The 25,576-nt window shown below is 35.5% G+C and overlaps 1 protein-coding gene across 6 annotated transcripts in view; it reads right to left on the reverse strand.

Annotated features, from left to right (window-relative positions):
• Positions 1-25,576, reverse strand: part of CTNNA2 (catenin alpha 2) — a 944,211-nt gene that overhangs the window by 11,848 nt on the left and 906,787 nt on the right. For 4 of the 6 annotated variants that reach the window (XM_028122406.1, XM_088026192.1, XM_028122403.1 and 1 more), the window contains one exon: positions 18,417-18,560. The exons of the other annotated variants lie outside the window; for them this stretch is intronic. In XM_028122406.1, coding sequence (XP_027978207.1) covers positions 18,417-18,560 — 144 coding nt within the window. The remainder of the gene's footprint in view (positions 1-18,416; positions 18,561-25,576) is intronic. 6 annotated transcript variants of the gene reach the window in all.

Here is a 25,576-nt window from a genome sequence, read left to right on the forward strand (position 1 = left end):
GAGATGGAAAAAGATATACCATGCAAATGGAACACCAAAAACCCAGGGTAGCAATATTTATATCAGACAAAATGGACTAAAACAAGAGACAAAGAGGGCATTCCATAATGATAAAGGGTCAATCCAACCAAGGGGATATAACAATTACAAACATCTATGCACCCAACATTGAAACATCTAAATACATAAGGCAGATATTAACAGACAACTGTAGGGGGATTTAAACACTCTTACATCAAAGGATAGCTCATTCAGGAAGAAAATCTGTCTTTGGATGACACATCACACCAGTTTAACATATATGTACAGAACTTTCCACCTAAAAACAATACACATTATTCTCAAGTGTACATGGAACATTCTCCAGGCTAGATCATGTATTATTCCCCAAAACAAGTATCAATAAACTCAAGAACACTGAAATTGTCCTGCATCTTTTCCAATGACAACGGTTTGAAACTAGAAATCAATTACAAGAAAAAATAGAAAAAACACAAACAGGTGGAGGCTAAACAGCATGGTTCTAACAACCAACATGTTGACTAATTTATTAAATATGAAGGAGAAAAATGAAAACAGTGCAAAGTCACTGGGACACAGCAAAAGGAATTCTAAGAGGAAATTTATAGCAATGCAGGACTACCTTGAGGAAGAAGAGCAATCTCATATACTTACAGGAACTTGAAAAAGAATAAAGCCCAAAGTTAGTAGAAGGAAGGTAATAGGGGTGCCTGGGTGGCTCAGTCAGTTAAGATCATGACCTTCTGCTCAGGTCATTATCCCAGGGTCCTGGGATCGGGCTCCCTGCTCAGTGGAGATCCTGCTGCTCCCTCCCCCCAATCAAAAGAACTTTTTTTCTAAAAAGGAAATAAAGATCAGAGCAGAAATAAATGAAATAGACACCAAAAAAAAAAAAAATCAATGAAATCAAGAGCTAGTTCTCTGAAAAGATAAAATTGATAAACCTTTAGACAGTCTCATCCAGAAAAAAGGAGAGGACCCAAATAAGATAAAAAAATGAAAGAGAAGTAACAATCAACACCACAGAAATACAAATGATTATAAGAGATGACTAATACAGAAGAAATGGATAAATTCCTAGATACATATAATCTTCCAAAATTGAGCCAGGAGGAAATAGATAATGTGAACAGTAATGAAATTGGATTGGCAATCAAAAAGTCCCAATAAACAAAAGTCCAGGAACAGATGGATTTACAGATGAATTCTACCAAAAATTTAAAGAAGTGTTAATATATATTCCAAAAAAATAGAAGAGGAGGGAAAGCTTCCAAACTCATTCTACAAGTCAGCATTTTCCTGATACCAAAACCAGACAAAGACACAACAAAAAACTACAGGCTGATGACCATAGATGCAAAAATCCTCAATGTTGGGCGCCTGGGTGGCTCAGTTGGTTAAGCGACTGCCTTTGGCTCAGGTCATGATCCTGGAGTCCCGGGATCAAGTCCCACATTGGGCTCTCTGCTCAGCGGGGAGTCTGCTTCTTCCTCTGACCCTCCCCCTTCTCATGTGCTCTCTCTCTCATTCTCTCTCTCTCAAATAAATAAATAAAATCTTTAAAAAAAAATCCTCAATGTTAATAAACTGCATTTAGCCATGCATTAAAAAGATCAGCACAAATTGGATTTATGCTAGGGAAGCAAGGATAGTTTAATATGCACAGATCAATCAGCCTGATACATCACATCAACACAATAATAAAAATGAAATGATTGTCTCAATAAAATGCAGAAAAAGCACTTGACAAAACTCAACATCCACTCATGATAAAAGCTCTCAAAAAGTGGGTTTAGTGGGAACATACCTGAACATAATAAATGCCATATATCACAAACTCACACCTGACATCATACTCAATGATGAAAAACAGAGCTTTTCATCTACAATCAGGAACACAACAAGGATATCCACTCTTGCTACTTTTATTCAACATAATACTGGAAGTCCTAGCCACAACAATTAGATAAGAAAAAAAAATAAAACGCCTCAAAATTGGCAAGGAAGAAGTAAAACTGTCACTATTTACAGATGCTGTGCTATTATACATAGAAAACACTAAAGATTTCACCAAAAAACTATTAGAATAAATGATTTCAGTAAAGTCACAGGATACAAAAGTCATATAGAAATCTGTTGCATTTCTATACATTAATAATATAGCAGAGAATTAAGAAAACAGTTGCATTTATAATTGTACCAAAAAGAATAACTAGAAATAAACAACCAAGGGAGTGAAAGACCTGTACACTGAAAACTATAAAACATTGGTGAAAGAAATTGAAGATGACACATACAAATGCAAAGCTATATCCTGCTAATGCATCAGAAGAATATTGTTAAAATGTTCATACTACCCAAAGCAATCTACAGATTCAATGTAATACTTACCAAAATATCAATAGCATTTTTCACAAACTAGAATAAAGAATCCTAAAATTTCTATGGAACCACAAAGACCCTAAACAGCCAAAGCAATCTTGAGAAAGAACAAAGCTGGAGGTGTCACAATCCCAGACTTCAAGGTATACTACAAAGCTTTAGAAATCAAAACAGTATGGGACTGGCATAAAAACAGACACACAGATCAATGGAAAAGAAGAGAGTCCAGAAATAAGCCCACACTTATATGGTCAATGACAAAGGAGACAAGAATACATTAGGAAATATATTGGGGAATATACTGGGGAAAAGATCTCTTCAATAAATGGTACTGGGAAAACTGGACAGATACATACAAAAAGAATGTAACTGGACCACTTTCTTATACCATACATAAAAATTAACTCAAAATGGATTAAGGGACTAAATGTGAGACATGAAACCATAAAAATCCTAGAAGCATGGGTGGTAATCTCTTTGACATTGCCTTAGCAACATTTTTCTAGATATGTCTTCTGAGGCAAAAGAAACAAAAGCAACAATAAACTATTGAGACTACACCAAAATAGAAAACTTTTGCACAGCAAAGGAAACCATCAAAAAAAAAAAAAAAGTGACTTACTGAATAAGAGAATTTATTTGCAAATACAGATTTTCAATATTAACCCCTTATCAGATATATTAAAGAACTTACACAACTCCACACCAGAAAAAACATTGATTTAAAAATGGGCAGAGGACATAAACAGATATTTTTCCATAGAAGATATACAGATGGCCAACAGACATAAAAAGATGTTCAATGTCACTTATTATCAGGGAAATGCAAATCAAAACCACAGCAAGATATTAGCTTACATATGTCAAAAAAGCTCAAATCAAAGAGACAAGAAATAAGTATTGGCAAGGATGTTGGAGAAAAGGGAAACTTCATGCACTGTTGGTAGAAATGTAAATCAATGCAGCTAATATGGAAAACAGCATGGAGATTCCTCAAAAAATTAAAAATAGAAATACTATATGATTTGGTATTTCTACTACAGGGCATCTACCCCCCCCAAAAAAAACAAAAACACTAATTCACAAAGATATATGCACCTGTATGTTTATAACAGCATTATTTACAACAGACCTAAGATATGGAAGCAACCAAAGTGTCCATGGATAGATTAATGGATTAAGAAGATGTATATACATATAATGGAATATTAGTCATAACAATGGATGAGATTTTGTCATTTGCAACAACATCGATGAACCTAGAGAGCATTAGGTGAAGTGAAATTAGTTGGAGAAGGACAAATACAATATGACTTCACTTATAAATGAACACACACAAAAAGCAGGAACAGACCCATAAATACAGAGAAAAATGTGGTATTTGCCAGAGGAGCAGAGTCGGGAGGAGGGATGGGCGCAATGGATGAAAGGGGGTGGGAGGTACCAGGCTTCTAGTTACGGAGTGAATAAGTCATTGGGATAAAAGGAACAGCATAGGAATATAGTCAGTGGTATTATAGTACCACTTTTGTATGGTGACAGTGGCTATACACTTGTAGTAAGCATTAACAGAGTTGTCCATTCACTATGTCCTACACCTGAAACTAATGTAACACTATGTGCCAACTATACATCAATTGAAATAAATAAACCAATTTAAAAAAACAGATTAAACCCACTTACCATACCCACTATGGGCCTTCTAAACCACCCCCTTCCGATAAAAGGCTGTGTTTTCAGAGTAGTATATTAATACCATTTCTCATTATCCTAATTTCTCCTCATATAATTCATAAAGAATGATATCTTAAATATAATGCAGAAAACTGTTAGACACATATGTAACTGGGTAAAAGAATTCATTATCCTAACCTGAAATTAACTCTTCTTTCATTAGAGAAATGAAAATTACAAGAAGAAATGGATATCATTATTCAAGGGCTCATAAGAGGTCTTCAGTATAATGCATAGTAAAACCAGTAATTTTAATTAAACTAGTTTTAAATTTGAGCAGTTATTCCCTGGCTTTTTATAATTGAATACATTCTTCTGCCTACTCTGAAACATTTTTTGAGTAGACATAGAGTAATACCCTCTAAATCTTTTCCTTTCTTCCTGGTCACTTATTTTTAATAAGTAATCCCACTACAATTTTATCACATATTCAAATAACTTCCAAGCATTCACAGTGTACACAGTCACAGATTGAGGTAGAGGTTTCCTATCTTTACTTCAAAACACAACTCAATTAGTTGTACCATTAAGTCTTTAACTTCCACCTAGTACCACTTCAGGTTCTTGCAAGAGTTGTTACTTTCACAAAGATGACTCCTGACATTTAGAGAATGATCTAAGCTGATCTGAAGTTTTCTTATTGACTCTTCCCAACATTCCAAGATAGCAAGGACTCTATGATTAACTCCACCTCTCCCTAAAACCTGCTCCTCCTAGTCATTGGCAACACAATTTTTCCACCTGTTTAGGTTAAAAACCCAGAATCTTATGTTATATATCTTGTTCTCTTAGATCCAGCCTCCAATCTGCCATCATATTTTGGCAACAGCATTTTTGAAATCTATCCATTATTTGACCTCACTTTCTCTACTGTTACAAGACCCAGTCATCAGAATATCTTGCTGGATCGTTGCAGTATCTTCCTCTAACTAACTACTTTCTTCTCATTCCCTTTTACTTCTTTGGTCTATTCTTTTTTTTTTTTTATGTTCAGTTAGCCAACATATAGTACATCATTCGTTTTTGATGTAATAGTCAACGATTCATTAGTTGCGTATAACACCCAGTGCTCATCACAACATGTGCTTCTTTGGTCTATTCTTAAAGCCAGAATTATCCTATTAAATGAACTCAAATAATGTCACTTTTCTTCTCAACATTGTCCTACAGTCCCCCATTTCAATATGGGTAGAATCCACAGCTATTAAAGTGGCCTTCAAGGTCATATACTCTGATCCCCAATTGTTCTGATTTTTCCTTTGTTCACTCCACTCCAAAATACTGATTCCTTGCCTATTGCTTAGACAGACCAGTCATGCCCATACTTCAAGGACTTCGTGCTTATTACTGCCTCTGCCTAAATGCTCTTCCCACAGAAACTGTAAGGCTTGGTCCCTCATCTCCATCAGATCCTTGATGAAATACCAACATCTTACTGAAAACTTTCCTTTTCAAATTGAAATTCCATTCTCACCCTATTGTCTTACTTTGCTATTCTTTCCCTGTTTTATTATTTTTTTTCATATAGTCATCACCATCTAACAAATATTTTCTTCTAGGTTTACTATCCCCCACCCCATGCTACATTCCAAACACCTGAAACTGTGTCTGGCAAATGGGTATTCCATAAATATTTACTAAATATTATTGAATAATTGAAACTTTATAGATGAGGAAATAGATGACAAAGCTTGTCCAAAGACAAACTGGGGCACAATGTCTATTATAGTATCCAACTCTCCATGCCTTCCACCTATTCATTCTTCCATGGAAGAGTACCCAAATAATGATATTGGCAGGAGAGTGGAATTTAGGGACATTATAGACAACATAAACATTAGCCAAACTGCTACACAAATCTTATGATCTCTTCCTCTTACTGTGCTTCACTGGTACAATCAGGATCATCCTTTGCTCAGAAAACATTCACAATCTAATTTGTGTTTATTGCTTTCTATGTATAAAGTACTGAGTTTTCATTAAAGATCATCTCCCTCATTAATAGTACCAGCATTTTTGAAGCTTGACTTGTGTTTGGTAGGTATAGTGCTGGTGTCTTAATGCATAATCTCTAATCTACAAAAAATAATATGTATGTATATGGTAGATACCACCATCCTTTACATATGAGGAAACAAATACAGAAAAAAATTTGTGAACTTGGGTTCACAAAATTCATATCTGATAGAAATGGGCTTCAGTCCATGTGACATATAACATCCAGTCTTCTTTGACCAGGTAAATCTACCACAGTATTTTCAAGTATGAGTCATGTGACCAAGCAGTAATGAGGTGAATTTCCCTTAGCCACAAAGGAAAAAAAAAGGCACACTAATTTCTAATCTTGCAATCATGATTCACATGAGATATGAACTAGACAAGAATCAGGGACATCATCTACTTACTCATTTTCTTGCCAGCTATAAAAGTCATCTACATGTTCAAAGAAAACTTGATTAAATACAACCTATAGTTCTCCTTTCCCCTATCCACAATATACACTGCTTGCTATTTATTCACATAGTATGAAAAGACTATGTAAAATTTCTACAACGTAGCTTTTTACTCCACCATATAATGGGTACCATGATACGCTGTCAGGCTGACTGATATTAATTTTAAGAACCTAATATATATTAGTTGCTACCATCATCTACAGCATCTGACATACTATTTCCTGTTATCTCCTGTTCAACAACTAGTTCAACTACTAGGAGCAGCAACACCTTACATTGCAAAAAGCACAAGACTACCCATCAGAGAAACGGGCTCCAACCTTGCTTGTGCCAACCACTGACTGTGAAAGTTTTGGACACTATAGTAACCTCTCTGAACTTCTATTTCTTCATCTATAAAGTGGGGTTAAGAATACCAACACACTTTCACCAGTCATTGAGGTCCAAGTGAGAAAGTAAACTTAAAACACTTTTTTTTATTTTAAAAAATGTCACTATAAAGTATTAATAATATAATACCTTTTGGGAATCCTTTTAGAGTATTTATCATAATTTATTGTGGATCACCTGGGTAACTTAGGCCTAAGAAACTCTGCATAGGTAAAAGTATTTCAATAAATACCCAGGGTAGTGTGAGAGTACCATAAGCCCAAGTAAGACAAGAACAAGGTACTTCCAAAAGAAGGTAAGCTTGCTTCTTCCACCTGACAGTGGCCATTGCTAAAGATAAAGCATGGCTGGGGAAGTCTGGTTACAATCCCACTTTTCCCATTTATGGTGAATGGTCAGGAAATAGGAGTCTCAAAAAATACAACACAGGAACCTTCTGTTTGGGATCCAAAAACTGGCTGTGGAATGCAGTCCAAAAAGAGATCCAGATCAACCAGGAAATAAAGGTAAACCATTCTTGCAAGAGGAACAGCTTTCCTTAGTGATTCCAGCTCAAGCTTGGTTACATTCCTTGCAGCATCATATAATTGGTTACTTTCCTTAATGATTCCAGCTCAAGTTTGGTTACATTCCTTTCAGCATCATATAATTAGTTACTTATTTGTTACTTTGTCTTCAAAAGCTTTGTATGTATGTGAAAGTCTTATCTCCAGAGCTAGACTTCTGGATATATATAAACAAGTACTTCCTGGCTCTTTACTGGTTATGTTGTCCACAGAGGCTAGCACTGCATAAGCCGTATTGGGATTTGGTCTACATATACCAGTGTTTAGTCAGTTGAATGATGGCTTCTTAGTTCAGGCTGCCTCTTAAATTGACCTATAAAAGACCAGCCTACTGATAAAAGTTGATTGATAACTTCTCTTTATTGAGTTAATATACTCTGGATATTTTCCAGATTCAATACATATTGAGCATCCCAACCAATTAGATCTTCCCTATATGTTACACCATTTAATCCTCACACACACAAAAATAAAGTATTATATTACTTTACTCTCACTATCCAACAGATGAGGGAACTGAGGCTTAAATTTCTAGCTAATAAGACAATTACCAGAAATACAAGTGTATGACTTCTGTTCCTGGTGTATTTAGGAATATACTGCAGCTCCAACTGCTTTTGAATAAAATAAGAATAAAGGCCATTTAAGGTAGTTCCCCTGAGAAGCCAGGATACTTCCCCTTACATATGCCTGCTAGGGCTTGACCTGGTTTGGAACCTTATCATCTGTTTCTCCTGGAGTGACTATACTTTAGGGGAAATGCAGCAAAAGCACCAGAGGGTTCCCTTCAATCTAAAACTGGAAATATGATTTGTTTGGTTAATAAAGAACCTCTATGGATGGACAACATATTGTATGTTTCTTTGTAAAAGAGGTTGAACTATGCAAGAAACTTTCAAAACCAGAGATAAAAGGACAAAGCATCCTCAAAAGATGGGAAATGTATAACAGTATTGCCAAAAATCACAGAAAAATATTAGTGGTTCCTTCGAAAGAAAGCATCAAATCTATGAAATTGGAAAACTTCTTTGAAAAAAAAAGGACTTCACAAACTTTCATGAAAATGACAACTTTTAACCAGTGAACAAAGATAAACATTAAAGGGTTTGAGAGAGTCTGATACAGTATCTTGCCTCTACTAAAAATCGGACTTAATATTAAGATGAAAGCTTCTTCAAGGCACAACCCCTATCTTAAGAGTCCCTGTGAATCTAGTCTTTAACAAAGTTAAATCACCTCCACATTTATTATAAGATGTAAAGGCTACCTCATTATTTCTTTACCTGATATACTAAAAAATGCCAAGGCAAATTCTTCAAATGCACTACAGCTACACCTTTGAAATAGTGATCTCTGTTCTATCTGGAGTCACCACCTGTTAGATCTCTCCAAACTTGTTTTAAAGAAATTAATGCTAAGCTACGAAACATAATCAGTTTCTACCTACCACTTGCTTGGTTTCAAGGGCTCGCCCACTAATTTCAGCATTATAAATATTATCTCAAAAACACCTGCATAAGTCATTTGAATTTCAAGGAGACCATTGGCCTGATGCACATCTTAATATTAGCTTGTTAAGGAAAAAATATGCTTAGCTTTTTTCATATTTAAAAAAAATGTACTTGTTATCATATAAGGATTTAAAAATATAGAAAGAATGGCTAAATATATAATATGTTAAAATGATTTGTTCTAAAAAAGTGCTGTAAAAACAACTGAATTATTTTAACCTTCAAAACGCTTTTTTATAAAAAGCAAGAAACTGAAGAAATTTTACCTTGTTTAAAACTTTCTTTTGAGCAACATTCTCACCAAAGCCCTTAATTGCCTCTAATAGTAGAAATGCCTGCATCTCTAAGACAGGAAGATTTATTTGGGGTAAACAAGAAGAGAGGTGGATGGAGACCTTTAAAAGGTATATGAAGGCTATGGCCAGAGCAGGACTGTGATGGATTCTCAGGAGTCTTTTCTCTAGGAAAGTGCATATCCACACCCCACTGCCATGCTGGGAGTGGGCATTTGGCAGATGAGTCTGGACCATTTTATCGGTCATCTCCCACCTTTCCAGAAGGAAGAAATAAAAGACTCCATTTCAAATAGTATGTACATTCTAGGTGAAAGGTCAAGATCAACCAGATCTATAGTTCTCATCCAGGGGCAATTTTGCTCCTGTACCCCAGGATACATTTGGCAAGGTCTGGATACATTTGATTGATTGTCACTACTGGAGAAGGAAAGTTGCTACAAGCATCTATAGAGAAGATGCCAGAGATGTTGCTAAATATCCTGCAATGGACAACTGCAACCAGCTCCCCATAACTGGGAATTATCCAGGCTAGGCTAGGCTAAAATAGCCTAATGCAACAAGCCAAAAAGGGTTTTCTAGGAAAGAGTCCAAACTGACGTCAAATACTGGAAAGCTTTCACCACAGCTCATAAGGCTCTCTTCCCTCCACTTCCTAGACCAGTATTTTTCAAAGTGTGATCCATGAGCCCTCTGCATCAGAAACATTTAGGAATAGAATTATATATTCCTGATCTCAGATGTGGTATTAGAACTGTGGAAGGAGAGCTCAGAATTCTCAGCAAATTTTTATTTGCTTCCCGTGTGATTCTTTATAGATTGTAATGTGAAAATCACTACTTCATTTCTCTGTTGAGGTCATTCTCTTCTGTACTGTCAAATATCACCTCTCTGTGAGTGATTCCTCCAGGACTCCCCATGACAAACTAATTGAATCTCTATTAGGGCACAGACCTTGGCTGGTTATTCACTACTGTACATCCAATGGTTTAATTGGAGTAGACATGATGAAATAAAACAAGTGGCACCTACATCATCAAAAAGAATGTCATCTTTTGGGAGAGACAAGATGAGGAAAAATAAATTAGCTACCCATTTATTTAGTACTTCCCCATTCTGTACACTGTGCTTACGTGCGTGACACACATTAACACATTTAATCCTAACAACAGCACACTGAAGTAGATACTAATATCACTCTCACTTTGCAGCTAAGAAAAATGGGGTTCAGTGAAGTCAAGCAACTTACCCAAGATCACAAAACAACTAGAAGTCAGAATTCTATTTGTGTTCCATTTAATGGAGGGTATACATGGGCAAGAACTACCACTCCATGCCTAACTCTCCCATTTTTTCAGGTTTCCCATATGATGTAAACAGAAGCTGTTGGGGTAGGGGGACAGATGTTCCTGGGAAATCCCTTAAAGGGTGCTAACACAGCTAGGAAGCACACCATTTTGCCCTCACACTTCTTTTCTTCTTCCTGTATGGAAAATAGAAGGAGCACAAGCAGTCATCTTGGACCAAAAGATGAATTTGAGAGTAGAAGCCTCACACTAAGTAGAACAGATCATAAATCAGAAGGACTCTGGGTCCTTGATGATTCTGAGTTCACTATATTGGCCCTGAACCACATCTAGACTTAGTCTATATAACAAAAAAATAACTCCCTCTTTGGAGGTTTTATCATATGGAGCTGAATCAATATCTAATTAAAATATGTGAAAGAATATACAAATTGTTAATACTATTATTGGGCATTAATAATTTAAGGTAATTAAAACACAATATTTCACATCTAGATATAATTAACATTTTAGTGTATCATAACCTTCATGTGAGAAAGCCAATGAACTCTGTCACTGGGGCCCTTACTTTCAAATTCCTTTTTAAAATAAATTATTTATTTGATTAATTCAGCTATTTTGGAAGAAATTTTGCATGTCTCCATACTGTAATCTTAGAAAACAGTCTATGTAATGTACTAGAAAGTTTAACAAAGTAAATTACAAAGGAATTAAGCAAGCTAGAAAAAAATTAGGAAGCTGCTGTATTAAGCACACATTATGTGCTTATTGTGCAAGGAATCAGGGAAAAATTCAACATCCAGACCCATTCCCTACCCTTATGGAGTTCACAGAGTAGTTGGGAGACATAATTGGATTAAGTTCTTACACTGCAGTGTCCTACTAGGAATGACAGAGAAAACACATCATGCTGTGGGAGAATATCAAGGGAGTCTTCTTGGAAAGCACTATAGTATGTCAGTCACTAACTTTGTGACCTTCAGGAAGTTACTTCAATTCTATGAACTTCATTTTCCTAATATTTTTAATGGGGATGACAGTGTTTCCGCCTAAGGATAACTGTTAAAAACATTGCATACTGCATTTAAAATACCTAGCACAGTGCCTGGAACATACTAAGCCCTTATTGTATCTTGGCTAGTATAATAATGTTATTTACTACATGCAGTTGTCCTATTGTCCCTCTAAATGTATTGCTATTCTAATTTATAAAGCAAAAACAAAAATTCAGAGATTAGGAATGTTGCCCAATATCAGCCAAATTGTAAAAGAGTCAGTTTCCAAATTCACATCTAACAGCAATACATTGCTTATAATTTTAACATCTACCTTAAGAGAATATGGTGTACTCGAACTTACTTTTCAGACAGCTGATATCAAAACCATGCGGTTGTTACTGTTCTCTGCTTGGCTTTTTTTTTAATTTTTTTTAAAGATTTTACTTATTTATTTGAGAGAGAGAATGAGAGAGAGAGAGAAAGAGAGAGAGAGCATGAGAGGGGGGAGGGTCAGAGGGAGCAGCAGACTCCCCGCCGAGCAGGGAGCCCGATGTGGGACTCGATCCCGGGACTCCAGGATCATGACCTGAGCCGAAGGCAGTTGCTTAACCAACTGAGCCACCCAGGACTTTTATTCATGTAAAATGCAAGGCCTTCTTCAGGTAAATAATTTTGCCTGGCACGTCCTCTAAGAACCACTCAAGGTTATTTTTGCCTGGGTTGGTGTGATACAGTCAGTAACAGAGCTACACACCCTTAGTAAAAAATATCTAAGAATTTTTTAAAAAAGATCTTTAGGTCACCATGCCAAAATCAATTTGCTCAATGAATGGCAGGCACTGGCATTCTGCCAGTCAACTGCTTCTAGTATGTGACAGGATTACCATCTCTGCCACAGCAATTACTGCAATTATCTGCACAGAGGTGAGTATGGAGAAAAAAGCAAGGTTCCTTATCACTTCTTAACTTCAAAGTTTTCAAAAAACAAATACAAGAGATTCTGACAATTTGAAACAGGAGAACTGTGTGCAAAATAGTTAGGGGGTTGAATCAAAAATGGATTTTCCTTGCTCTGATCTGAGGGCCACCTTCTTCCAGATCAGGGTTCATTCTCATGTCTTAGTCAAATGTGAAATACCTCTGTAGTGCCTTTCTCTTCTTGCATCTGAACGCCTGTGTAACGTTTACATAGACTGATGGGTAGAGTAATTGTTGTCCATAAAGAAAAATACAGAGGAAAAAAAAAAAGTCACTTCCAAATGATGATTTAGATGATTCGTATTTTTCAACACAGACCCTATAGATTAGGCTCTATATTGGCATGAATGTTTGATTTTCCAGTCATGATGGTAATGCTAATTTATACATTTATTACTTTCAAGAAGTTCCCCTAATTAAAATGTAAAAGTAGCCAAATAGTTCTACCAAAAATACCACCCAGAAATAAATATTGCTCTGGACTGTTGTAAAACAACTTAGCCCTAAACTTCATTAACTCCTTGTATTGGAGCATAAAAATGAAAGATACAAGACGGTCCCTTAAATGTTTGTCTCATGCCTTTCCTTCAAGGAGATGTAATAGCATCACTTGGCAATTCTTTACACTTAATAATCACCATTCTTATAAAGGTTTTTATGCTTAGTCATAAGCATAAAAATTTAAGCCAATTTGCTCAGGAACATTCTTATGTTACCTTTAAATCCTATTTTTCTCAAGTCTTTTATTCTTAATAATTCTTTTTTTTTTTTGAAGCTTTTTCCAAGAACACAGAAACATAATGAGTCAGTTTTGTTGCCTTGTAGAGATTCTAAAACATGGGGGTAGGATGGGGTAGTTGGTTACAGATTCTAAAACGTACTCCCCATAATACTGATTTGAACAGGTCTGCATTTTAGCCACAGGTCTGCATTTTAGCAGTCTTCTCCCACCACTTGATGGGTTTGGCATGCAGATGATCTTTGATCATTGTGAGAAACACTCACTAAAATCAGAATAGGTCAGAAAATTTTCTTTGCTATACAGACCCCACTTTTTGTCTTACTTCTAATTCCACTTTTTACTTTTCTCCATCTTTCCACCCATCTCTGACATTTTCAGGTCCAATCAGCACAGAATACATCTATACCTCAAAACTATGGGCATTCCGTTCCTCTCCTGAGCTAATCCTTTCTCTCCTCTTCTACCTGGAAAACTCTCATCTACTTATCCATGAAGGTTCAAAAAAATATTACTCCCTTTATGAAGTTTCCTCTTCCCCCTTCTCTTCAGGAATGCCCACATCACCTTGTATATATTTCTGTTACAGTGATTATTAAAACCTATAATTACTGTTACAGTTACTGATTATGGTTCTGTTTTCCATGCTAATTCCATGTCCATTCACTGGACAGTAAATATCACATATTATTTACTCAATAAACACTTGTTGAATTATAATCTGATACTAGAATCATCTCTAGAAGTGCTAGCATTTATCATTGTTATTTTGAGACAAACATAATCCTAATATCTCTAATATTCCTTTCATAATTTATACTGTTTGACAACATTTTATCTAAGTTCTACTTGAACTTTTTTGGGAAAAATTATTTCTAAGAGAACACAGACTGATCATGCTATTTCATCATTCCCATATATATAAATTTTGCTTTTGAAAGTGATTTCCTGAGATGGCATATTCTAGAAATTCATTTTTATGCCATGATATGAAATTAAGAAACATTTTACTGGGTGATGTAAACTAAGTCTTCAGAATCTAGGATAGGTGAAAAACCAGTTCTACTCATGGAATTCCAGTCTATTAGAAAACCCAAAGTAATAACTTAGAAGGAATTTGGATGGCAAGAAATACAAGAAATAGTGCTCTCTAAATGATGCAAAGTATACACTGCAAATCATCTATGAATCTACAGCACCAGAGAAGCTTTCAAACATAAGTGTGCTTTGTTGTCAATGTGGGCAAATCATGCCCAGATGAATACCCTCTTTCCAAGTGCACTGGGGAAGGAAACTTACATAATCGTGTGAGGTTTTAGTGATTAAACCTTCTCAACATTGGCTGTTTGAGAGCAAAGTCTGACATAATTCCTGCTCAGTACACAGAGAACCTTCTGGAAGGATCCCTCTCTGTCCTGCTCGATGATCTGCAGGGCCTGAGTGAGGCCATTTCCAAAGAGGAAGCTATCTCTCAAGGAGACAACCAGAACTGTCCTGCTCCAGTCTGCCGCTGAGCAGCCAGACACTGCGCAGCTGGGGACTCAAGGGGGGTGGGGGCAGGGAGGTCAGCCAGCTGCCCTCATGGACACCAGCTACCAAATGCCTGTGAATCCTGTGGCTTAATAAAGATGACTACAGTAAAAAAAAAAAAAAAAAAAAATTTCCCAGAGAGGGAAAATTGTCCTGCTTACGTGGATTCTCTAGCTTATGGGCATTTCTTCACAGCCATCAATATTTCTAAATCTGTCACTGGTAACATAATCCCTTTCCACTTTTGTCAGAAAATCAGAATGTATCAGAGATAGAGTCTCCTGTCCCTAATTCCTTCCCTTTTATTTATTTCTCTTCTGCTGGCTGTGAGTGATGATATGATCTTTTGTATAACTGAGAAAATGGCTGCCTGATTACATCTTAATAAATAATCTTTACACTTCACTCTCTTGCAGCCTCCTCAACTCTTCTAAACAGGTCTAATATATATTATAAAGTCAGCAAATGATTAAAAGGAAGGGCTCAGGAAAGGTATGGGACTGGATTATATGCAAATATTTTGATGTGTCGCTTTGATACATGGCATATCTAAACACAAGACCTCCTCTGCAAGATTTACAATTCATGGTCTTGATGACCTGAAATGCTTCCCTGCTCTCCTTATGTGCAGTAACACAAATCTAAACCACTGCTGTGTTCCAAGTGAGCTGAAGCTCTCAGATTCTCAAAAAGCCTTCCCAGTGCAATCCAGTCTACCCAACATCACAAGGATATATCTTAGTTCTTTAGACATGTACTGTCTTTGCCTCTAAGTTAACATTTGGCACATGTCTAGACACCCAAAAAGGTTGCATATTCCTCAAGAGCAGGAGCCAGGCCCTATATGTGTTCTATCCCTCATAACACATACCTTAATACCCACCAATTCTCTACTCATCAACTCTTACCAATACCACAAAATAATTCCTACAATACTGCATAAGTAGTTTTTAATTTTACATTCCCAGTGATATGTAGATTCATCCATTACCTAGTAGTTAAGGATTATTTTAATCTCGAAATATCAGAACAACAAAATTATGGAGTTAACAAAACAAATCAATCTTCCAAATCAAGACATAGCTAACTAGGGATGCCTATGTGGCTCAGTCGTTAAGCATCTGCCTTCAGCTCAGGTCATGATCCCAGGGTCCTGGGATCGAGCTCCGCATTGCGCTCCCTGCTCAGCAGGAAAGCCTGCTTCTCCCTCTCCCACTCCTCCTGCTTGTGTTCCTCTCTTGCTCTCTCTCTCTCTGTCAAATAAATAAATAAAAGCTTTAAAAAAAAAAGACATAGCTAACTATCACAGGTTTGATATTGTCCATTTAAAAGAACAGAGCCCACTTGTTAACCAAATAACACTACATCAAATATAGGGTACATTCTAAAACCTACTTTGGACTGAACTTTTCTTTCTGGTCTATAGAATGCTAGGTCTCATACAAAAACAATGTCTCATCAACTATTCAGTCTTTTTCCCATAAGCAATTTCTTAAAAAATATATTATAAAACCACAAAATTTTAGAGCAGGGTACTTTAGGATATATCCTGTAGATGATCAATCACCACTTTACAAAGAAAACTGAAGCCCAAGAGATCTAAGTAATTCTCTTTCAGTTACCTAATTAGTGACAGAAATGAAATTACTATTACCAGTGTTGAGACCCCAAATTAATTCAACTTCTGTTACACTTCAGTGTTTTATTTACAGCACAATATATAGTATTTTTAAATTAGAACTTTAATACATACAAATGAATTAAAAAATAATGAACACCACTATAAATGAAACATGCACATGAAGATAAACAAGTGCATGCACAATGCATTCCATGATAGACTCTCTGAATTTGCACAAGTGCACAACACAACTGTTCTTAACTCACGAAGTTAAAGATGATTGTTTGTAAATATGAGCATTCCTTACCTGGCAGCTGTATGAAGGGTTGATAAAAGACATTAAAAACTTGAGCTATAGTTAGACATTAGATTTTTCTGGCACTGAAGGTCTCCTTCTACCTGGGTTTGAGGGGCTAGCATTTTTAAAGGAAGGTAGGCCAAAGACTTGAGAGAGATCACCCAATATATAAGACTTTGGCATTGTTCCCCACATTGCAATATTAAGTTGACTATAGATGATTATCACCTAAGTCTTCCTATTGGCCAGTTATGGCTCTATTTTTCATTATTGTACCTGAAATTTCTACCATTACAGTCACTTCTTTAAGTTAGAAAGTGTAGGTGGGAAAATTACTTCAGAACTTGCCATGCTGCTTCACCCCAGGTAATGAAAAGAACAGGATTAGCTCTAGTACTTTTGAGCTCTAAGAATGCATAACTTGGCGGGGCAGGAGGGAGAGAGGTTTCTACATATAACAGAAAAGCTAATGATGAGAAAGGACTCTTCCTTTTAAACTGCCTCCAATGTTCCAACACCAATAAACACACATAGTTAACTAGGGATGTACACTTTGAAGAAAATGAATGATATCCTCTTAACATATTTCCTAATACCCATGATCCACACCAAAAAGCTTTTATCCCACCCCATGAAAACTAACAGGGCCTCACATTCTGATGGTCAAACCCTTTTAAAAACACCCATTCTGATGCTTCAACATCCTTTAAAGATTTAACCACCTCCATGAACTTCCTTTGCCCTTTTATATAAAAGCTGACATCTTGACAGTTTTAATAGGTACCCTGGAGAGAACAAGGCAAGTGGAGGAAAAATGCTCACTCCAGTGGATTTTTTTCTTTCTAAATACTAAGGCATACAAAAGAAGTAATCGTATTATAGAAACCCAAATGAAACAAAGAACAGTGACATTTCACAGCTCTTAACTACGAAGAAATCTTACAAAACAGTGTCAGTGTTATGACATACAACATCAACAAAAAAGTTAGCAAATTTGGCTGTGACACCTTGAAATGGCTGCAACCTTAATCTTGCAAGAGTGGTGCCTCCTTTGTTTTAAATATTATTTTCTTTACATTAGAATGTTTTCATTTGTTTACATCAAAACCAAGTTTGTTAATTCTTTATATGTCAGTTTCTTCACAATTTTACCCCACAATTTTAAAAGAGCAGACTGATTCTCTGGGCCAACATCAATAAAGGATATTTTGTGACCCTGGAATCTTTCAAATGAAGAAGAACACATTCTCTTAACTAGCCTTCCTTAAAGAAGCTCACCAAAGAACTACAGAATGGATTCATTCCACATATGCATGACTTTCAGTCCCAATGGGAAGAAAGACTAAGAAATAAAGGAATGAAATACCATTTCTACATCTCAAGTTTAGATCATGCTTGAAGAATATATCTGTGCTGTGGAATTCTCAAAACATACAAAGAATAAATAAGTAGATCCTTTGCCCAAAGTTGGTTAATAGTAAATAAAGAAGACTTGAGTGGTCACGTCTTTATTTCTTTGAATCCCCATCCACCTGCTTTCAAAATTAATGTTTACAATGAGACAGATTACATTAGAAAGCAAAGTTACTCACCATGGAGGAATCACTGCTTCCACTCCCGATCGGAGCTCCCTCAGCACAGGTTGGGAGGTGGGTAGAAAGTTGACTAGCCCTGCCCCCATCTATGACATCACAATCTACCTCATAAAAGGTAGTGAAAGTGCTCTGAACTCCTGTCTGATTTCCGAGAGATACAGAAAAGAGTGAGTGAGAGAGAGAGCAAGAGAAAAATAAAAAAACGTACCCTATTGGGAAGGGATTAGGGAAGTGGAAGAGGGAGTGGGTCATTGGGTGAAAGAGGCATATGAAGGAATTAGGTGCTGAAAGAGATATGGGTGGGCATCCATGATATTAAGCAGCCCAGCCATATGAATTCCTCATTGGCTCTCTTGAACAGATAAATGGACCATCTGGGAGAAGGAGAATGAAGAAGCACCCCGCCTTGTCAGGCATTGTCAGGGACAATCATAGTGGGGTTCAAAGGGGATGAAACCCCTGTTTAAAGCATTGAAGATCACCAAGAGAGAAAGCAAGGGCTGCAGCTCTTAAAGCCTGGAACGGTATGCGGGGAATCTCAGATGTCTTTCTTGGAAGTTCCATTGCCCTGCTGTGTGACCTTCATCAAGCCCTTGGCCTCTGCATCTCCAGCCAGTACATGGTACTAAAAGGATACTTACCCTTTTTACTGGAATCACTGAAGAACTAATGCATTCACTGTTGCTACAACTGCAACTCTTTTTACTCTTCCTTTTTGTACCCAAGGAGGGGCTGTGTGACAGGCACATTTTAAAAGATAAGCCAAAAACCAATGCCTATTTCTACTTCTTAAAATGTTATCTTCAGCATAAAATATTACTGTCAATCTTGACCAGGTTTTCTGTGTGTACAGAATATAACATATATCTAAATGGGGTTATTAGAGCCCACCTTCAAAATTGAAGAAAAATCAGGATTTCTATAACCATAGGGTCCCTATACTGCCACAGTCAACGGTCAAGTTTAAGTGACCCAGTGATGCTAACTGACCAAACATTTGTGTCACATGCAGGAAAGCTAAAGTCATATAGCTTTATTTAAACTCTGAGTCCATTTGCGGGGGTGGGGGGGTGGGGGAGGGGAGTAAATCAGGCAAGATGGGAGAATAATATGGAGAACACTAAGATCTTTTTTTTTAAATGGAGATTTAGAAGTTAAAAATGATGAACCACTCAAAGTTGTCAAGTGGGTAGTCTGATAAAACAAAAAGGGGTGATATTGAAGAGCAAGGAGGTCCAGAAACCATCCACATGGAAGCCAGATTTTTATCTGCCTGGTGGGATATATGAAAAGTGAAACCCACTCTTTCCACAGAAAATATTTTAGTAAAAGTAATAGCTTACAATTCATGGCATCATGGCATCATAAATGGGTAAAGCTCAAAGAAAGCTTGTTTCTATATGCAGATAAAAAATATTCTTTATTTAAAATTTTTTCTTATGTTTCAAGCAAATATAATTCTATTTTTAGTCCTGCCATTCTTAGCTCACTAAATGTGTAAGTGTATTAAATAATCACAATTTAAAAATTAAGCAAAATAGGCAGGTTAGGAGCATTTTGAAACACAGATGCTACTACATTCAAGCTGATAATGGATTTGGCAACATTACTCCCATCTTTCACTTCAAAATAAATGTTAGAGACATTTAAAGAATGTCTTTAGAGAATTAAAGACAATAGAAAAACAATTTCTGGAATGTATTAAGAAAAAATGGAATTTTTCTTATACTTGACGTTTTCTGTGCTTATTAGAGAAAGCAGTGATATTCTGCATGTTTCCCTCTCTGTATTATTGTATTTCTATTTTCAGTAATACTAAATCTAAATTCAAATTCTGTAGTCAACAGCTCTTTTTCTGTGGGTTTTCACACTTAATGGCCCTATGAAGCCTTATTTTCTTCCTATTTTTACTTATTGGATCATTGACTAGTTGGCTTATCCTTGCTTTTTTATGCTTTATAATGATCCCATTTGATTTAGAAATTAGGCATCTCCTGACTTTACCATTATAGGGAATGTGCTATTCATTTACCATTATTTCTCAGTTTCAGAAACTAATCTTTTGTATTAGAAACTTATTTGTGTCATCTCACCTTTCATACAAAATTTAAAGTTCATTATTTTAAGATTACTTATGGCAATTGTTCATTCTTCCAATAAACACCTTAAAAATTTTACTACCCAACAAAAAAGGTACACATCTGCCAATGTTAAGATATCAGAATAAAAATGGAGTTAAACACTTTTTAAATATTGAAATAAAACTAACTTATAATCTACTGATATTTCTTATTATCTACTGCTTATTTGGAAATGGAGCATGACTTCAGGAACCCAATGCAAAACTAGGCTGCATCAAAAGGATGCAGAGTGGTGAACTGTGCTGACTTTTTAGGTGAATTTAGTATGATTGATTGCAATAATGTCTTTAGTTATATTAGTTAAAAAAAATTTCTTTGACACAGAATGCAATGCCAGGATCAGATAATTTCCAACTCTTCTTAGGATCTAGCCTCTTGACATTTTTATGAAAACTAAGTGTCACTACAATTATGGGGTTGATGCATACTTTCTATGATATCATATAAATGGATGAGTTAGCCTTTCAAGACAAGGTATGAAGTGATTGTAAGATTTCAGTCAAGAGACCCCATTATTGAAGTCACGGTTATAACTTTATTCTGAACAGAGATGTAGGATTGGTTTCAAAATTTTGCTTGTTGAAAAAGTGTTTTTATTTGACTTAGTGCAAAAGATAAAGAAAAGTCAGGTGGAATAATTTGTACATTCTGAAAGAATAATCTGGAGGTGTATTTATAAAGTAATTAATCGTGGAAGACATGATCAGGTAGTTGGCATGCAATCTGACCAAAATGTTATTATTGAAGAGAAATAGCAAGACAGAATCCAAATAATTTTGATAGCAACAGATTTGAACTGGGAGTTCCTAGATAAAGAGATTCTATTTTGAGTTTGTTTTATCATAATGTCTCATATACAGAACCTTGAACTTAAAAGAGTACATGGTTCTTATAAGATGATGCTGACTGGAACTTCTCCAGGAACTTCTCTAAGCTGAGAAATAGATTTGCAGAAGGAAATGGATGAAAGAGGTCAAGATACAGATTGTGCAGATTTGACAGAAGATCTAGCCAGAGTTCCCATCAAGTTCATTATCAGCAAGGCATCTGCACAGATGAAGGTATTCAGAGAAAAGCAATAAAATAAGATACAGTATTGGTGATGAAAGAAAAGATTAAAGTCTAAATTAAGTAAGACTTGCCTTCAAGAAAATTGGATTAGGATGAAATATTTGAAATATATTTATTGCCCACAAAGAAAATGACTGTTCAAGATAGAGTAAGACAATCTGTTCTGAAGCAGGAAAAGAAATCTGAACTAAGAAAACTACACACTGCCCATCCAGAAGTTTTTCCTATTTGTAAGATACATGGGCCATAACATGGCACATATTTCTCTCCTAAGGGCTGTGATAAAAGCCATATTTTATAAATCATTTAAATTAAGCTGGAGAAAGCATTTGACAAAATAATCTGTAGGGAAAGAATGAGAAGATAGTAAGTTAAACACACTTTTATTTCTAGAATATAGTAAATCAAGAACAACAGTGAATACACAGAGATAGCCATCAACAAGACACCCTGCTATTCTTGCTGAGAAAGCTAAACAGGATGATGAGAAACTAAATGGAAAAAAAAAAAAGAAAACCCACTGGACTACACAATCTAACAAAAGCACAGTGGACAGAAAAATTTATCCTCTTCATGGAAATTATTTGCTACTAGAAATGAAGGACTTTGAATACCTTCACCCAACCAATATTTAGCACTGTGCCTTTTAAGGAGTTGCAACACCCTAGAAATGTTGTTCGATGAATCAGAAAATATCCTTATGTGAACAGGACGTATATAACTCTTTGAAGCCCTGATTGCTGGTTTGTCATTAGAAATTAGGAACAACATACGGAAATGCTAATCTTTTTCTAGAAAAATAGGATTGTCAAAATTTTATCGAATCTAGTACCAAACATAAAATCCAGTCTCAGTTTTGCTATGGAGTCTCTTAATTTCCTTTATTTTGAGTCATCTGAGGTAATGGAAAATTGTGCAAAATCAGTCATGAAATTCCCCAGATAATATTTAGTATAAGATTTTAATATTCATCTTCTCTTATTTATTTATATATTTTTTATATCAACTTATTCACATTTTAGCTTCTTCTTCTTCCAACTACCTTCAGTCCAGGAATTCTTGAGGTATATCCAAGTAGGAACAAGGAAACAAAATCACAGTGGATTTAGGTAACCAATTCAAAATAATGTATTTCTTGACTAAAGCTGACCAATCCAAGTGTACACAGGAAAACCAGAAAGCATAAACTAAATTACAGATGCTGTTTCTAAATAAAGGTATTCTATCCAACACTGTGGCTTCCCATAATTATTTGGTTCAATTTAAGGGAACAGGTATTATCTGGATTTGTTCTCACATATCCAAAACTAGTTAAAAATGAGGAGACAGCTCCTAAGACACTACTATAAACATTAATTATTTAAAATATATTAATGAAGAAAGAACATCTTAGGATGAAATCAATTATAACAGTATCTCAAAATTAGAATATGTCTCATGGGAAAATGTTATAAAACAAGTACTTCTTCAATAGGTTTGCCTGTGTTGCACAGATATCAAAAGCTATGCAAAATTAGTGTTCCTCATCCAGGTACCTCCCATGTGTCTAATTTCCAAGTTTTCATAAAATATTACCATCATTGGCTGCCAAATAATGGTCGAATATTAACTGAAATCTAAAACATTAATTTCTAATAGATTAAGGTGTGAATTATTTGCCTTCTTTTTAATTCGAGGCTTTTAAAACTTGAATAGCTTCTAAAACCTAAAGGAATGCAAGTTCACTGACTGAAGGACAAGTAATGGCACTGACATTTCTGAGGCAGAGACATTCTTCATAAAGCCACTAGCCACTTCTACTTTAATGCGCAGTAATGAACACCCTCAAACTAAAATAGAAATGTCTCCATTTACAAGCACAGGTGATGCAATCAAATCAATCCACTGAGTAGATCCAAGTTAGGTCAACCCATGTCTCCACTTAAGGTAAAAAGAGTTCTTTGCTTGTTTCCTGTTCCAGCTTTGCCACAAAGGAGTCTGTCTTTTTACTTTAAAATGAGAGCATTAGAATAAAAAGAATTTTTTCCAGGCATAAAACAAATTGAATAACCAACTGATTTAATTTCATCAGTGAAAAACTGATTTTTTTTAATGAATAGATCGAATTGGTAAGTTTAGGGTCACCGTCACCGAGTAACTACAGAGCTACTTTTTATAACAGAGCAATATACCATCTTCCTTTGCACAAGACTATTTAAATTTAGGGAGACACCTGACAGGTGTGGTATACTACACTCAAAACTTCCTATGATGCCTGGCACTCAAGGAGATTTTCACTTTTCTTATAAAAATCCCCATCTCCAATTTCTTCCACATGTAAAGCCTCGAGTTTGTTAAATGTCACTTTTATAACACTGGGAGAATGAATTTGCACTGAAAAATCACTTCAGGGTTATTTTTCCCTGAAGGTTTGCATAATTTTGTTTGTATAAAAATCAATGACCATGTACACCGGTAACTAAGGAAGACTTAATGCAGGAATCAGAACTTAAATGGTTATAGTTTTACTATCATAACAGATTGGGAGGGTTAGGCTTTTTGGAGAAAGACTGAATTATGCAGCAAACCATCTTACTAGTAAAGTATATGCAAAGAACTATGACCATTCTGCCAATGATAAATATTTGTTTAATTTTCTTACTGCTACAGAGTATTTCCACCATCCTTCCATCCAGATTTATAATCTGAAGTTTGTTTTAGTCTTACTCTCTCTAGATCTGGACTCTCCTACTGTTCCATAGTTCAGGAAAAGTCTGTAAACCCAAACACTTAACGGCCTTCCCTCTGAAAATCTGGAGAAAATTATTTGGAACTGCTGTTAATTTTCTGAATACATATCTTTTTTTTTTTCAAATGAAGCATAGAAATGCATCCCAGAGCCCAAATTGAAATAGCTAGCAATTTAGATTTGTTTCCATTACTACTACACTCTGATCAGCAGAGATAATCAAGAATTGACAATAGACAGACTCAGAACATATAAAAAAAAAGACTCCCCAAATAAGGGTACAAGTTGTACAAAAGAATAAGGCTACACAACTAAGTACAATGCTTGTTTCAATGACTGCTTCCGCCCATTACAAAATATACTATTTTTTATAGATGAAATACAGAATTTTTCAAATTAAATGCAATTCTTATCTCAACAAGTCACATTTTTAAAATATGTTTTTTAAATATGGAATACAAATATATAAAAATGTAATCTATAATATATATTTTAAAACATATATATAGCATTGTACAAATAATTCCCACGTTTTCTTTTCCCTAAACTGTCTTGGATCAGATATGTCAGTTATCAACCACTAGTTCAGTTCCTGATTACTGCTTATTCAGGGGGTAAGGGAGTAAATATCAAATCATGTGTATTTGTTGCATATGTATGTTTGTGCATATGCATATGCACATATGTATCTTTATACATATCACAGTCAGGTATGACTGATTTGACCATTATCAGTTTCTAGTATTATATGAATGGTTTTCATTTATTACCATGAATATTCATGTTGATTTTAATTGAGTCCAATTGTTTTTAATGATGTGAAACATAGGCAAAAGAGACTATAACTGACTGCTTATTCTCCAATTTTCTCTTTACCAATCCAAATCCTACCAGTATCACAAATTATATTTGCTCACCTTGTCAAGCTTCTCTCCATAACCCAATTGAGAGGGTCAAATTTGGAAAGGAGAGATTTAAATGGCAAAGAACAAAAGTGCACATTAGACCAGGTTACTCAATCCCTCAGGAATAGGGTAGGGCTCCATTCCATCAGGCTGAGGATGTAGGAAACTAACATTACTCGCCTCCAAACTCTGCTCCTATATTTTGTTAAGTATGAGAAAAAGACATTTATATGCAATAAAATCTATTAAAATTTGTAGCATTTTCATGTGGAGTCAACTATTACTTAGAATCTGTGTCCTTCTGCCTCTAAC

Source organism: Eumetopias jubatus, unplaced genomic scaffold (assembly GCF_037043125.1).
Source record: "Eumetopias jubatus isolate StellerSeaLion01/CBP00866 unplaced genomic scaffold, mEumJub1_p1.0 scaffold_9, whole genome shotgun sequence".
In the NCBI taxonomy this organism is placed as follows: Eukaryota; Metazoa; Chordata; class Mammalia; order Carnivora; family Otariidae; genus Eumetopias; species Eumetopias jubatus.